The 16,216-nt window shown below is 44.9% G+C and overlaps 1 protein-coding gene across 1 annotated transcript in view; it reads right to left on the minus strand.

The window, feature by feature from the left end:
• Positions 1 to 16,216, minus strand: part of LOC104289840 (S-adenosyl-L-methionine-dependent tRNA 4-demethylwyosine synthase-like) — a 136,990-nt gene that overhangs the window by 107,831 nt on the left and 12,943 nt on the right. Inside the window, exons 6-7 of the mRNA XM_009888855.1 lie at positions 15,295 to 15,576; positions 14,045 to 14,167 (exon numbers count right to left, since the gene is read on the minus strand). Coding sequence (XP_009887157.1) covers positions 14,045 to 14,167; positions 15,295 to 15,576 — 405 coding nt within the window. The remainder of the gene's footprint in view (positions 1 to 14,044; positions 14,168 to 15,294; positions 15,577 to 16,216) is intronic.

A 16,216-nucleotide genomic window follows, 5' to 3' on the forward strand; every position in this document is an offset into this window, starting at 1 on the left:
GAATCTCATCTGAGAGTGAGAGGGACGCCAGGATTTAAACCCGAGTGTTTCGCGACTGCACAATAACCTCATCTCTCTGCAGAATGCAAACTGGAGGGAACAAACCATTTTGTGCCTGACACGCAATCGCCTGGAGTGACAAGCAGATGTTGTCCCAGTTATTTGGGACAGGTCAGGGGAAAAAAGCCACATCACTATAATGAGTTAGACAGCCCAGGAGTTTAAGGAGTAGAAGCTGTGGTCTCCACAAGTCACCTAAAAAGGCAGCCAAGGGCACCACCAACATTCAACCATCACCAAAGGCCCTGCAAGAAAAGGCTGTTCCCTCCTGCCCCACAGTCACCTCCAGACACACCAGCTGCAGCATCCCACCTAAGTTTAGCTTCCACCAAATGCTGCTATATAAGCCACAATTAAGCCCTTGGAGCTTACTTAAAAGCAAACGCAGGAATATCATGTATTAGCATAAAGTCACAAGCAGGAGAAACATAAGCACATAAGAAATTGCGAATCCCCCACTGTATAAGTGCCACCGCTGAGACTTTATGGGTATTTATTGTTTCACGCCTGCACAAAGAAGCATGAAAGTGTAAATAATTACTCTGATATTTCATGCAACTTGTAATCTGTCAGTTCTTTAGGGCTTTTTTGAAATATTAGAGGAGTTACAGATAAACAACAAACAAAAACCAGAGGACATTTTGTTTTCACAAAACTGAAGCTATTTCACAGCCAAGCCTCTTTCGTGCCAGAGACATCAAGAAGTTCATACAAACACTTCCAGTTTGAGTCTACCCACCAACTGTTCGCGTCCCAAAGGAAACTGGTGCTCTTGACTTGCCAAACTGTGTTCTTCACAAACAGGGAAAGGAGACACACAGATTTCTGCGGCACCTGAGCAAAACTTCAGGAAATAAAGGTGCCTCAGAAGAAAAAAAAAAAAAAGAAAAAAAAGAAAAACCAAACAACACACAAACCCACAAAGACTCAGTGATTCAAGGACAAAACAGAGTTCCTAAGAAGCACTTAAGAAGGGAAGAGGATAGGAAAACATTTAGGGACAGAGGTTAGTACCTTTCCCACTTATTTTGAAGAAAGCTTTGCTGAGTTTCAGTGAGGTTGCACAAGAAGGTATTTTCTAATGACCAGTAACACAATGTGCAGGAGAAAGGCGTTTCCAGCTTCTCCTTCCTTTCACTCAGTTTGCTGAGATTTTAGGCAGAATTTCACTGGTTTCTATAACGTGCCAGAACTCCCCTGAAAGGCTAGCTCGATTAAGTACCCCTCATTTGAGGAGGTTAAAAAGCTTATTTCTTGAGACTTGATCTTCATTTATCAGCAAGACGCTTCAACAGTAAAATATGAATATTACTGGAAAAGCCTCATGCATAAGGAAGGAAGGAGATAAAATCCTCATCATTTAAGTCTTAAACAAAGAGCTTCTCCCACAAGCCATCACTGAACCCAGAATTAGGCCCAGCTGCCCACTTATAAAGTAAAGGCAGTATCTTAGCACAGATTTGTACGCTACTCAAAACTAAATGCTATGTGGTATTTACAAGTGGACACATCCTGGGCTGTCTGCTCTACAATCTAATGCCAAGTTAATTCTCCCAGAAAAATTAAAGATGCATTATGGAGCACATCATGACATTAAGAATGCAGTGTTTGACTTCAGTACAAATGAGATGTCCCATCTAAGATAGCCTTCAGTCAGGAAAAGTCCTTCTGAATTTAGAGGACTTGCATTTCCACCTGCATACTGCAACTGTTACCGCAATATCTGAACAAAGTACCTAAACACAAGAAAAACAAATAAAATTGCCTTACTGGCAGGGCAGAAACATTTATTTCAATAATCGTTTCTTCCGTCACAGAGATGATAATAATTCCCCCCCTCTCATCCTGACGCGAAAGCATATAAACAAAATAATCATTTGTTTATCTCTGAACCACAATACCCGACTTGTTCAGTTTGGCATGTGATTGGCTTCAGATATTTCTTGTGGGAAATAGAATTCACAGCCCTGGGAGTTTTACTTATTTGCTTAATAAACCTTTCATATCTATTATTTAGAGTTTGATTGAAGAGAACAAAGTTAACTTTGCACAGAGCAAACTTCTCAAGTTCGGGTGATTTAGCAGAAAGCCCTGCAGTAAATCTAAGGCAAATTACTGTCTTTCCATAACAGATCAAGCAAGCAGTGACAAGAGCCAGCTTTTCATGCCCTTGAAATACTTCACTGCTGAAAAACTGAAGAGTCATCCTCTGGTCCGTGTTCGCAAAGAAGAGAACCCACAGATGAGAAGGCCCAGGGAGACACCTCGATTTCTTGGTACCACGAGGCTCAGCACAGCTCCTGCTGCAGCTCACAGGAGGGGTTCTTTTGCTGCTGCCATTGAAGCAGACCTGAATAAAAGCAATTAAACCGCAGCTGGAAGGACTTAGGATCATTTCCTCTACCGGTGAGGGGAAAAAAAAAGTCTCTATCTCTTCCCTTTTATTGTCATAGAGGCAGCACACGCTTCACAGGCAGGCAGAAGCCTGTTTTTGATGGGTCCAGAGCAGAGGGTATCTGCCACAGGGCAGAGACACAAGAAAGGACCTCAGCGTGCCCTGTGCCAAGGCAGAGGCATCACTGCCCCTTTGACAAATCACAGTTCAAGTGTCTCAAAGGATTTCCTATAAACACACCTACCAAACTCAGCCACAGCCACATCCAAATACCACCAACGGGACGCACTACTGCTAGTTCTCCTCTTTGAAGTGCGCTCTCCAGGCTGTTAAGGTGCCCGGTATCCCCCTGCATTTTTCATTTTATTACATCAAACACTCTTCAAACTACTCTTACAGGGGTGAGAAAGATAAAAGAAAAGAGATCTAAACTCCATGCAAAGAAGTATTCCCTAAATTTACTTAATTTAGCATTTTTAGCCTCATGGCTCTATTGAGATGCCACGGCTGAAAAAAAAAATAAAATAAAAAAGCCAATTTGTTCCCCATGAAGTTTTTACTCCTGGAAGGAAAACAACACACAAAACATCCTAATTTTCACTGAACTTCTTTCCTCCTTAACCTCCCAGTGGTCAAACAAGAGGGAACCCCTGGCCTTGTCATGATTTACAGCCTCATCCATCACGAGGCTCCAGGATCTTTTAACAAACGAAAGGCACAAACATTAAGAAAACAGTAATACATCAGGGGCTGGAGCCAGGACTAACAGAACCAGCACTAAGGGAAAACGTTGGCAAGGTTAGCAGGAAAAGACTGCCTGGCAGCAAGAACCATTAGTAAAACTTTCCCAGGGGAGTCGTTAAACGAAGTACTAAAGTTCACGAGTTACATGAATGAAGAGTTAAAGTTCACACCAAGCAGAGCTCTGGAAGCAATACTCCAGCGGCAAGAGGACAGCTAGAAAAGCCGACAACTTTTCCCCTAGTTCAGGCTCAGCTCTCTGGCACCACAGGTAAGAGCCACATGGGGGTTTTTCAAAAGTTGCTTAGACATGAGGCTGCCCACAGGAACCACACTCGCTTCCTTACACAGCAACCTTCCCGCAAGACTAAAACACATGGAAAAAGAACGGGACCATAACAAAACACAGCCAGAACTGCAATTTGCTCAGCCGATGGATGAAATGCCCTGCCAATCTCACAGCGACGTGGGACACTCCAACCACTGTCAGTCAGCAATAATCACGGCTCGGAGCATTTGCAAGTGAGCACCAAGATGAACGCTGGAAACCTGGATTGAGCAATCAGTGAACCAGCAAACACCCCAACAGCAAGAAAATCTCATTAAAAATAGCTACTAGAGTCTACATAATCACAGGCTACATCCCCACTCCATACCTCGCTGCCCCGCTAAGCACAAAAGCCTGACCTGAAGCAAAAAGCAGACAAGGGTTGAAAGCATGAGAGCTGAGAGATGGGGAAGATGGCAATCCACTACCTTGCTGTGACCGAGATAAGAGGCGGCTGGATCAAAAGCAAAAACCCTGGCACGCGTTTTCCTAAAGTGGGGAAAACCCCTGAGAAGTTCTGACCGATACCAACAATTAAAAAACCAAAAATAAATCAGAAGCAAGATTTTTTTTTCTCCTGGAATAGAAACCTTTGGGAATTTTCAGTAGCAAGCTGGAAAGAAGTCTCCATCCACATCTAACTTACTATGAGTAGAATAAGAGGAGGTCCCTCACGTTACTCCGAGGCAGCAGGTACCAGCTGCCACCCAAAGCCAGGACGCTACTCAACCAGACCTGCAGCTCAGCTCCCACAGAGGGAATCTCTCATTTTCTTTTGTTTGAAAAGTCAATGCTGAGATTTTTGGACATATACAACAGCATTTTAAAGCCCAAACTCACACAGACACGTAATGACAGAAGACTTATGCTGCCATCCAACTGAATCAGTCTGAAAGTGCACTGCATGTCTCCTGTGAAATGCAGCAGGATAAACGATCCCACCAACGTCCATTTTCTTCTAGGTTCAACATTGGCCACAATTCTCAAGGACACAAAAAATTTCCCAGATCAGAATTCTAAAAATATACCTGCATGGCTACAGGGGTGATTAAGATTGCTTCACTGAGCTATAACATCACTGCTCTGCTGTAAGGAATTTTTTTTACAAGGCGTCATTAAACCACAACTCCACTTCACATACTGCTGCACGGTTCTGTCGACGTTTGTTTGATTTGGGCAACTTCCTTTGGATGTACCATAAAACCAACTGATTTTTCAAAGGAAACAAAAGAATCAATACTAAAAATGTGTCTGTCTCCATCCAAAAGCGACTAGTTTATATTTGAAAATTTGGGCCATATATTCACATTTTTAATTCTCTTCTTCTCTACTACAATAATCACAACTAAAAGCCAGGTAACGTGATTTAACAAGTGTTCTGAAAAGCCCAGCCTAAAACCAGGAAGATTTTCCAATTCAGTCTATTCTGCCTCCTCACACACAGAGCGTGCAGCACACATCCTTTCACAACATCTTGCCATATTTTGCAGATTATTTTTTTTTTTAATGGCTCTGTAAAAGAGACTTTTCCACTCCATTTCTTTCTTTTCCTTACAGTTTAGGACTAAAAGGGCATTTCATTTCAACACCAATCTTTCAAGTGGTCAAAATGCCATGCACACTTTAAAAAAAAAAAAAAAGAAGAAAGATTGCAGAATCAAAACTCATCCCGTATTTGCTATGTTTGAAGAAGCCTCCACTCAATCTGAGCTAATACCAGCTAGAGGTGTGCTTCCCAGTAGTAGTACCTGTTGTGGAAAAGCCAGTCCTTGTAAGCATGAAAGCTGGCTGGACTGGGGACCACTGTTTTCTATTAGAAACTCTGAAAGCCTTCCACAGAAAGGCAGGCATCCAGAACACACTAGCGCATGGACACAACAGTGAGCAGCAGTCAGTTCTCATACCAGCCTTGGCTTTCACTGGTCTTCAGAATTCTCGTAACACAGGAAAGCATGTAATCATGAAATGTTAATGCAAGGAATCATAGAATCATAGAATGGTTTGGGTTGGAAGGGACCTTGAAGACCATCTCATTCCACCCCCCCTGCCCTGGGCAGGGACACCTCCCACCAGCCCAGGTTGCTCCAAGCCCCGTCCAACCTGGCCTTGAACACCTCCAGGGATGGGGCAGCCACAGCTTCTCGGGGCAACCTGCCCCAGGGGCTCACCACCCTCAGAGAGGAAAATTTCTTCCTAATATCTCATTTGATCTTCCCTCTGTGAGTTTGAAGCCATTCCCCTTCATCCTATCACTACATGTCCTTGTAAAAAGTCCCTCTCCAGCTTTCTTGTGGGCACCCTTCAGATACTGGAAGTCTGTCAGAAGGTCTCCCCTGAGCCTTCTCTTCTCCAGGTTGAACAGCCCCAACTCTCCCAGCCTGTCCTCCCAGCAGAGGGGCTCCACCCCTTGCAGCATCTTTGTGGCCTCCCCTGGTGCCACTCCAACAGGTCATGTCCTTCTTATGTTGAGGGCTCCAGAGCTGGATGCAATATTCCAGGTGGGGTCTCACAAGAGCGGAGTAGAGAGGCAGAATCCCCTCCCTCGCTCTGCTGGCCACACTTCTGACGCAGCCCGGGATGCAGTTAGTGTGAAACACTACCAAAAGCATCAAGCAGAGACACTTTTCCTCGGACCATAGGAATCCCAAGCAGAACTCCCCACTTGGGTTAGTCTTCCCAGGAAGACTGTTTTGCCAAAGGCTACATGCAAAGCTCATAGTCAGCAGAAGTCAGCACTAACTGGAGAGCAGCATGGGCATGTCCCTAATCACACTTTCTCCACCTGCCTCTTCCCTGAGTGGGCACTTGGAAGACTTGTATGCGGCTCCCAAACTAACAGTTTTGGTCTGTAGCCCATTCAATGATATGCATCAACCAGCTTTTCAGAACTATTAGACAAGAGGCCATGAGACTATCAGAAGAATCCATTATTCAAGTCAAAAGGAAATTGCCTGGTTTCTACCATAATCAATCTTCATTGACTGTAAGATAATGTAAACTAGTCAATTAGGAAAACAGACCAAGACAGATATCCAAGAGCCCTGCAGAGCATCCCTCAAGAGCCAAAGCCCCACTTTCCAAAAGTACAGGCCAAAGAAGAGTCAGAAACAATTTGGCGCTTCATCCTCTCCAGAGGGGACACAACACAGTGCCATGCACACAACCGCACAAGCTGCTTTTCCAGCAGAGCCTTGTGCACCACACCTGGGTCTCTATCGCACACTTGTTTACAGCAGATGATATATAACAGCACTCCTCTTTCCAAAACTACAGACCCACTATTGTTTCAGCAGTTTCAGTTGTTTCAGATCAGAGGGATGCAGCCCAAATGAGCTGGGTCAGAACAACCCTCTCCATGGGCATCACTTGCTCGCACAGACACAGACCCAGACTGCCTCGCCACACACCACCACTGGCACAGAGGCTCTGGCCATGCCGGTGGCAGAAAGGAACACCATTTCCTCATGCAAAAGCTTAACTGCACTACTGCATGAAAAATCCACAGCATGGTTTGGCACACGTGTAAGTGCTCTGTGCAATACAAAAGCAGTTTAATGCCATGTTATAGCATCCGGCTCCCTCTGCAGAGCTGAGATAATGCTACTTCCATTCTCTTACACCACGCTCTTCTGTTGAGAAAGCTTTTAGGAGAGGCTCCATCTCACCCGCATATCCACACCACCTAGGAAAACACAGTCCTCATCTCATGCCAAGCCTCCGCAAATAAACAGCAAAAGAGGGATGTCGGAACATCGGCTCTGACACAAACAGGGTAGATCCTTTGCCTGCTTGGGCAGCCCAAGTATCAGCAAAGGAAGCAAAATCATGGGGCTTACCTCATGCCAGGAAAGAAAAAGCAGCTCCCACTGTCCGTAACTGATGATGCCCTTCACGCAGAGGGGCAGGACACTGAGCAAGTCAAAGATGTGTATTTTCACAGTTGAGAGCCACTTACAAACTATACTGACCACTGGGCAGTCACAGCAAATAAGGTTTGATTGGAGACTACACATGGACAGGCTCACCACCAGCTGCACTGCCAAATGACTGACCTGCAGGGCTTGTCCAGCAGAACACGGACACATTTACTGTACCTCACAACACCTTACCCAAACGACGTATTTATTTGGCAACAGATGCTGCGCTCCCACAGGACAACCTTGTGCTGCTCTCTCCTTAGTTACAGCAGCGAAGTCAACGGGCCACTTCCTCCATGCTTCTCCCAGTAATTACTAAGCAGATAATTACTGTCTGTGCATTGATTTGTGGACTTTGTGCAACTGTGTTATTTTGGCTGGCAAGAACTTTAAAAAAATGCACAGGAAAATTAAACACCTGAGAAACGCAGCACAAAGTTTGTGAGAAATAGTAAGCAGATAGGCTGGACTGCTGCAGGCTAAACCCTGATCACCTCCAACAACAGATGTGGTCAAGAAAAGACGAAAAAAAGAAAAGAAAGGAAGCCAAACACTCAAGGGAACTTCAGAATTCCAGACCATTTTGTACCCATCAGCTTTGCTTCATTATCCTTTTATTGACTAATTTACTACAGAATAAAGGAGAGCAAGGGATACAGGATCAACCACCCAGGGCAAAAATAAGTCTTCATTTGTAGATCCCAAAGCCCTTTACGATGGTCATCAAGGAAGCCAGCACCATACCACATGTCAAAGACAGGATGTCCAGCCAGGGGTTACCTTTGAAGCTTTTTTTTTCCCCTCCCTTTTTTCCTCCTTTTCATTGGGCACTCCCAAGTCTCACATAGAAAAGGCAAGCCTCAAGTTCTCTTGTAATTTTGCTTATGAATTGCAATTCTTTTCAATAGCCAAGGTTTAGAGAAGAAAGACTTGAACACAGGATATGGGAAGGGTGAAGTGTCCCTGTGATAAATCCAGATTTTAATGCTAGAAGTAGTCCCCAAGCAGTTAAATGATGTTTCTGAAAGCTTATTAGGATAATGTAGGATCACACCAAATTCTGAGCCAGAGTAGCACAGGTCAAAAATCAGGCCCAGAGACTGAGTTGTTGCAGATAAGAGCACATTTCTCCTATAGGAATCTTTCACCCATTAAAAGTCAAGAGAAAGTTTCTGGAGAGCTCTAAACGTGCACATCATTTTTAGCTGTTTTTAAATCTGACAGTGAAGTACCCCAGCCTTATTCAATTCGGCTAAAATACAGCTAACAATTCTTGCGTACTCTAAAAGTTTCTGCAGTAACACTTAGTCTGTAAACTTTAAGCTTTAAGTTTGTAAATCTTAAAACTCACTGTCCCATTTCAAATAAAACTCCAGCCAAGTTCATTACAAGTCTCTTCACCCAGTGTCAGCGAGGGTTGGTCTTCCATAGCAGCCAGATGATCACAAAAGGCTCTTAGGAAACACTGCAAGTAGTGTGATTTACAGTCCCGGTGGTGGTAAACTGGTTAATGTAGGATGACTTTTTAGGAAGGAGTGCCAAAGGGGATCAGGAAGCCTCCCCTGCGGCAAATGGACATAGGATTAAACAGAAACTTCTTGAGCACGCTTTCTGGGACACGCTTTGTTTCCTGTAAACTCGGTGTCAGTCTTACTCTCTCTCACACACACCCCTTCCCTGTATTTACATTGCAAATGTGACTATCAGCACCATTAAACTTCTTGTTTTAGAAAACAAGAACATGAATTTCAAAATTGTGTCAACAAAATATGCCCATTTGATTACTTCCCAACCCATCCAAAAAAAAAAATTAGGATAGTATTATTCCTATTACTCATGCCTGCAGTTTCTAACTATGAAGGTTAACAAAGCCATTTCGTTCCCTGGGAACAAGTCGAGATTGATCTGTCGTTCTAGTTTATCACAATCTCCCAGCTGTGGGAGATAATCTACATTAAGAAATTGTGTCCCTATGATTAATAGCAGTCTGGCAGGCCACAAACATACCCATTGGATTTCACATTTTATCTGATACATACATTTCAGAGGAGTGAGTTTGGAGGACAGGGAAAGTGTGCCACAATTGTAAAAGTGAAGTCCACTTAGTTATTAAATCCGCTAAGAACCACCACTGCCTTCTGCTGCTGCATAAGAGCAATTTGGAGAACAGGCCCAGGTTCTCAGCCTTAAAAAAAAAAAAAGAAAGGCAGCTGGAAGGGTAGGAATCACAGAATGGTTTGGGTTGGAAGGGACCTTGAAGATCATCCAGTCCCCCCCCCCTGCCCTGGGCAGGAACACCTCCCACCAGCCCAGGTTGTTCCAAGCCCCGTCCAACCTGGCCTTGAACACCTCCAGGGATGGGGCAGCCACAGCTTCTCAGGGCAACCCAGGCCACTGTCTCACCACCCTCAGAGTTAAAAATTTCCTCCTAATATTTAATCTAAGTCTCCCCTCTTCCAGTTTGAAGCCATTCCCCCTCATCCTATCACTACATACCCTTGTAGAAAGTCCTTCCACAGGAAATGCAGAGAAACCCCAGACCTTAACCCATGTAGCTGCGCATCACCCAGCCTGGCACCACAGCCTTAGACGAGAGCTGACAGCCCCAGACCTCCCCAGCCCTCCTTCAGGCCATGGTCCTGTCCTGCACTATTGGGATTTTCATGCCCAGCAATTCCCTCTGCGAAAGCCTAGGTGTTATCTGTACTGCCATAAAGATTTGATTCCAGGTCAGGACCCTAACAAGCATCACCTGCCGCAAGTTCCAAAAATTTAATTACTCAGAAAAAAAAATAAAGAGGGCTGGATTTTAGCAGTTATGAAGTAGTCACCACCACATAGTATGAGATTTGGCAAGCGAAGTGTGGAATTTGCCTTTGTATCAGCCATCATTTTATATATTTGAATTATTTCCTATTGCCACCCAATGTTGTGCCAAGTTTCGTGCTCAGACTCTGTCTGCAGAAGGTACCATCACCTTGAACTGCGTACCTTTCCCCTTAGAACCTCTTTAAAAACCCACCTCTTTTCCAAGGGAGAGTATGTAATAGCTACAACTCCAACTGGAAGAGACATTCTGGCACTCACGTTGAACTCCTGAATCCACCTGCCCGACCCAAATGACTGCAAGAATCCAGTAGTCGTCTCAAGCCCTTTGACAATACTTTATGAAGTCTAACAAAGATGCAGCATATGGAAAAAAAAAAAAAGCTGTAAAACAAAACTCAGCCTTGATTTCCATCAAGTCAAGCAATAGGAGATGGATACAAAATTAAATTAAGATCACCTGCAGAGATGTGAGCAAACATTTATTAGACACAGTTGCCTCCAAAGCCTCCCTCTGCCATCCCATAAAAGGCAGGACAAGGAATTATGACTATCTGTGACTGCACATCTGTCCTATCTGCTAGTGATTCTCACAAGAGGCGATAGATGCTTGCAAGAAAGATCAAAGCTGGACCCTAAAGCATTTCAAATTAACTATATTGCACAAGGCAGAACCCGCTATTCTATCTCCCATATGCAGAGGAGTTCATACACAGCACTGACATCCACAAAACCCATGCTGAAAATGGTTAGGCACATTTCAAATCCAAGTAAATCTGCAGATGAAGAAGTGTCTGTGATATAACCCTGAAAACCACAAGTTTACTTCAAACTTGCTAGCTATGGATATTTCAGATACAGAAACCCAAAACACTTGCCTGCATTGGTAGGAATTACTGCAAAACAACAGATTACAGTGTACAACAAGTGTCTAATTTTACACAGCTCAGCATTCTGCAGAAAGGAAAAAAATGGCGAAAGGGACAATGCAACTCATCTGAAAAAAGAAACCTTCTCATTGCACAAACTCACAGCCACTAAAGTGAGGATATGACTTAAACCGAGACGCGCTGGATTTAAACAACTAAGTCCTCTGGCCTGGGAGCAAGAGTGCCTGATCGTGATAAATTACTTTCATAAATGCAGATCATCCTGCTCTTTCATATCAACTCTTCAGCTTTTATTTTTGTTACAGTAAATAACTGCCCCTACGGGATCATTTTACAATTCAAGTGTTTGCATAAACCTGTTGCAAGTCAATGCGCACATTCCCCAGGAGATTCACCACCGAGACAAAGTCATTCTTTTTGCCGGCTTAATGACAGGGATGGCCATCGGTTCCGGTTCCCTCATGAAATATTCACACAGGCATACCCAGCCGTCACTCTGGAAACGACACCCCCGTTCAAGAGAGCTGAGGATTTACGTTGAAGTCTCTGCTGAGGGCCCTTTCTCCATTACCTGCTCTAGTTACAGAAGCGCAAAACCGGAACTGCAGATTGCGGCCAGGCAGATCAACCATGCAGAACAGGAATAAAAGGGCCGGTAATGAGAATTACACCATTTAAGTTTCACAATTAATCCAAAAACCTGAGACATGGTTACGGCAGCACAGTTCAGTGGCAACAGCAACAAAGAAAGGCTGAGCCACAGTTTTAGGGTCTCTTGTCTCATCAGCTCACAACAGCCAATATCCAAAAGGGCCAGGACACGTCAATGCAGACTATGTGTATGCCCAGTCCTGCACCAACACTTGCGCACTCAGGATTTAACCATCCGCAGAGGCAGGAAGGCAGCGTTCAGCTGTCACAGCAGAACAACTGTTTGCCCTCTCCCCCAAGGAAAAGGCAGCAGATCGCAAACTGCAGTTTACAACTCCAGATGAGCATCCATGCTCCAACAGAAGCTATCCCTCAGATCAGAGGGGCTACTTAGATCAGAGCCACAAGAATCCGATCTACACAGATATTTGCACTTCTGTATTAACTTGTACATCCAGAACACAGGGTCTTGTTGCTCAGAGCAACGAGGAAGCTAAGGAGAAAACAGTCAATTGTTTGAATCATGCATCAGCCAAAGTCGTAGACAGCACTGAATTTTCACTACCTATGTATAAAACTGTACCACACTGACTTCAGCCATGCTCAGGAGCAGAACAATGAGCACAAGAAGCTACGAGCAGGAAGTATTTTATTACTGTGCTCACTTTTTATGAATAAACTGGACTAAGATACATTGTTTTCCCGGTTAACACTACACTTTGATCACAGTGTTGCCATATTTTGTCAGGTCAGTGAAAACTCAATGCCTGATTTTTCACAAAACTGCTGGACGACACCACCTTCCCTTCCCTGCTCTAAAGCATCTCCCAGGGCACGCTGCTACGGAAAATCGGAAAATCCGGTTCCCTTTTTGTCAGTGACCTCTAGTGGCGAACAGACGCAGGAGGGGAGGAAGAGGACCACTTCACAGCACAGGTACACAGGGAGAAAGGTTGATCCTTCCTCTCTCCAAAGGAAAGACAACTGGAAAGACATCCATCGTTCTCCTGTAAGCTGCAGTGCACCAGTCAATACAAGCTCACACAGCCTTGCCCCCAAGTCAGTGGGACCACTCTCCTAATGTCAGCATCACAAGCAGCCAAAGCGTTTTGCCTCCTTTCCCCTCCCTAAGGTGAGGAACAGAGCTCCCCCATGCTCCCCTCGAAACCCCTAAGCGTCCCTCCTAAGCATGCAGCCTCCTGTGACCCAAGGCCTGGCTTGCTGTGGCTTGCTTCCTCACCTCGGCTCAGACTGCTGAGGAAATTGTTAAGTTTTGGGAAAGAGCTCTGAGAAATCCACACTGTAGAGGCACACAAGATCAGAAAGGTGTAACTGCAGACAGAGGTCAGTCTGTTGAGAGGGGGATGGAGAGCAGCTCAAGGGTTCACGAGGAAAGACACCACCATGGAAAGACCGCTAAGGGGGAAACAAGAGTCAGCAGATGGCAACACAGCACATCACAGGTCCATCCTGGGGCCAACCCTTCCCATCCCAACCGCCAGCTGCTTGGCCAGCAAAGAGCACGGGGAGCACACTAAGGCTTCACCTAGGAGCTAGTTATACCCTCACCCCTTTTTGTGTGCTAATCGAATAAATGAGTTTGATACATCCTGTTTGCAGACTGAACACAGAAAAAGGAACATGAACAGAACCACAGAGAAACAGAGACAGTAACACCCTGACACAAAGCAGGAATTATGGTTCTCTTTCACAGGTTTGGCCCAGGTCAGATCAAGCTCACCGGCTTGCTCTGCAGGCATGGCACCTCATCTTAGGGCAGCAGCGAGCAAGACACAGGTCTTGCAGCAGTGTGTTACCACTACACCTGCAGCTTTGCTCCCCATCATGACGTACCAGCAAAACACGTGCCTGCATTTCAGCTGATGTATCCACGGGCAGATCCAGTAACAGCTGTGTTCAGACACCAGACGGTGAATCACAGGGGCAGAGACATACGTTCAGATCTGAATGTTAGTTGTGGAAGTAATTTCCTCTCAGACTGAAAACAACAGGTTACCATTGCAGCATTCACTCGGTGAAGGAGTCAGTCAGCCAGTAACTAGATCCAACACACCTCCAAGTATGTTCTTTTTCAGGCCAGGTTCTCCAATAGCTCATATTTTACTCTCCCTCCAACTAGACCCTACAGATTCAAATCCAGCAGGTAATATTTTAAGCAATTCAACTGATCAGTGACAAAGACCTGACAGTTCCACACTCGCTCTAACAGTGATACCTTTGCTTTCTTCATGTAGCTCATGATATTGCCAAGATCTTCAACATCAACAACAGCATTTGTGCCTCCAGCACCCTCAGCATCAGCGTCTTCCTCACTACTGGTTTCAAACAACTCCTCTGCCTGTGTAAGAGGGGAAAAAAAAAATAATTAGGAATGTATCTGAATGTTAAACACAAGACCTTCATCTATGGTAACCAGTGAAATCAGCTCTCACAATCAGTAAAGACTATGGGAAAAACAAGAAGTAATCTGCCAATAACCTGTATAACGTATATGAGATGCATTTAAAAATACACACTGATAAAAGCCCCAAGTTTAAGAGTTCAGTAGCACACAGACTGCCTGAAACTCAGTCCTGATATCCTGCCTCCAGATTGCTCCGTTTTCCTCATGTGCCTATCTGACCACATGAGAAGCCACACAGAAGAGCCAGACTCCCACTGCACGCTGCGATGATCTGGAAGCCTAAATCCCTTTAACTCCTCCAAGTGCCCCTGCCTGAACGAACAGGGAGTGAGAGATCTGCTCTCCAAGTCAACCTCTTCACAGAGCAGAAAAGATGTCTCCCTTTCTGTACACAGCCAAGGTACAGCACAACAGCCTTGGTGTAACAGCAAGATTTATTCCTCTTGTTCCTGCAGCGGTGAGCACTCTCAAACCCACTCAGCGAGAAGAGCCCTGATTTTCCCACAAAATTCAACATGGCCATAGCAATCATTTCAAATCCACAATAAATGGCTCGCAGGGAGGATTAAAGTGCCATAGCAGCTCTGGATTTTGCACTGTAGAGCAAGAGAGAGGATTTCTTGTTCAAAAACTGCCTTTGGAAAAAGAAAAAAAAAATTGGGATGCAGGCAAAGCACCTAAGCTTCAACAAGTTGAAGTGGAAGCAGGCTAACTGCCCACAGGAAACTAAATGTTTCACTTGGCCATGAGACAAAGACTCTGATGAGAGGCCACACTAGCTTCCCAGAGCACGTCACAACATAGACCTCCCCCTCTTCAGAAGGAAGACCCCCTCATTATATAAATGCCATCTAGCCTAGATGCTTGGTCCTTCTTTTTGGATGGCTTATTCTACCTGTTATCTGCCACAGGATCTCATCCCTCTTCCCCCTCTGCTCCACTACAAGGAAGCATAAAGTTCCCACAGCACCCCTCTGGACTGTACGAGGAAGGAGAGAAGTCAAATAGTGCTCCAAGGGGCACTAAACCAGAAACAAGGTCCCCACAGATTTTGGCTCTACCTCAGTATTCTCGTGTTCTGATGCCCCGTGTTCGTGATCTGAGCTCTCTTTGCTCTGCTTCCTTGAAGATTTGCACTTCCCTTTCTTGCACTTCCCACTGCAGGGCTTCTTTTCCCCTCTGCAGAGCGCCTGGAGACGACTGAGGAACTTGGCTTTCCAGGCTTCAAAGTCAGCCTCGATGCTGCCATGCTTGCTCTGGGCCACGTTGCAGTCCCCCTCGGCACGAGTCATGATACGGCTGGCACTGAGCATCCACAACCACCTGTCAATATTTCTTCCAACCTAGGACAGGATGAGAGTTAGAGGGAAATTAAACGAAGCCCAAGTTGAACAATGCAGGTAATTAAGAAAGTAAGGACCAAGCCTGGAAATAGAGCTGGTGAGCTGCACAAAACTGCACAGGCAGGACTTCTGGACTCCCTCTCACCTGCTGACTAAGACCACGGCCACAAGTCAGTCTGAACATACCACACACCCTCCAGCTCCCATCTGAAAATACCTCTGCTATCACACTGATGGGATAAGAGAGGAACTCTGGGAACAAGCTTCTTTGTGCTATGCTTGTTGGTCAAAATGTCCACACATGTAACATTTCACATGGCCACAGCCATATGAACATAACCACCTGGTGACAACTCATGCCATTTTTCTGACTAAGATGAAGCTAGTTACTAGGCTAAGATATCATCATATTTTACACCAGGAAACAAAGCCAAAACCCACACAACACAGCAAAGTACATAAGATAGAAAAAAGTCCTTGAAACTAAAAGGCAGCAAGTGAAAGAATTCAGAGTACTCTACCCTCATGCACTAATAGAAAGCTTTCAAAGCTGGGAAAGGCTGAGGCACTTGGGGCTTTTTAGTCTGGAGAAGAGAAGACTGAGGGGAGATCTTATCAATGCTTATAAATCCTTAAAGGG

The sequence above is a fragment of the Charadrius vociferus genome, unplaced genomic scaffold (assembly GCF_000708025.1).
Source record: "Charadrius vociferus isolate BGI_N301 unplaced genomic scaffold, ASM70802v2 scaffold636, whole genome shotgun sequence".
Lineage (NCBI taxonomy): Eukaryota > Metazoa > Chordata > Aves > Charadriiformes > Charadriidae > Charadrius > Charadrius vociferus.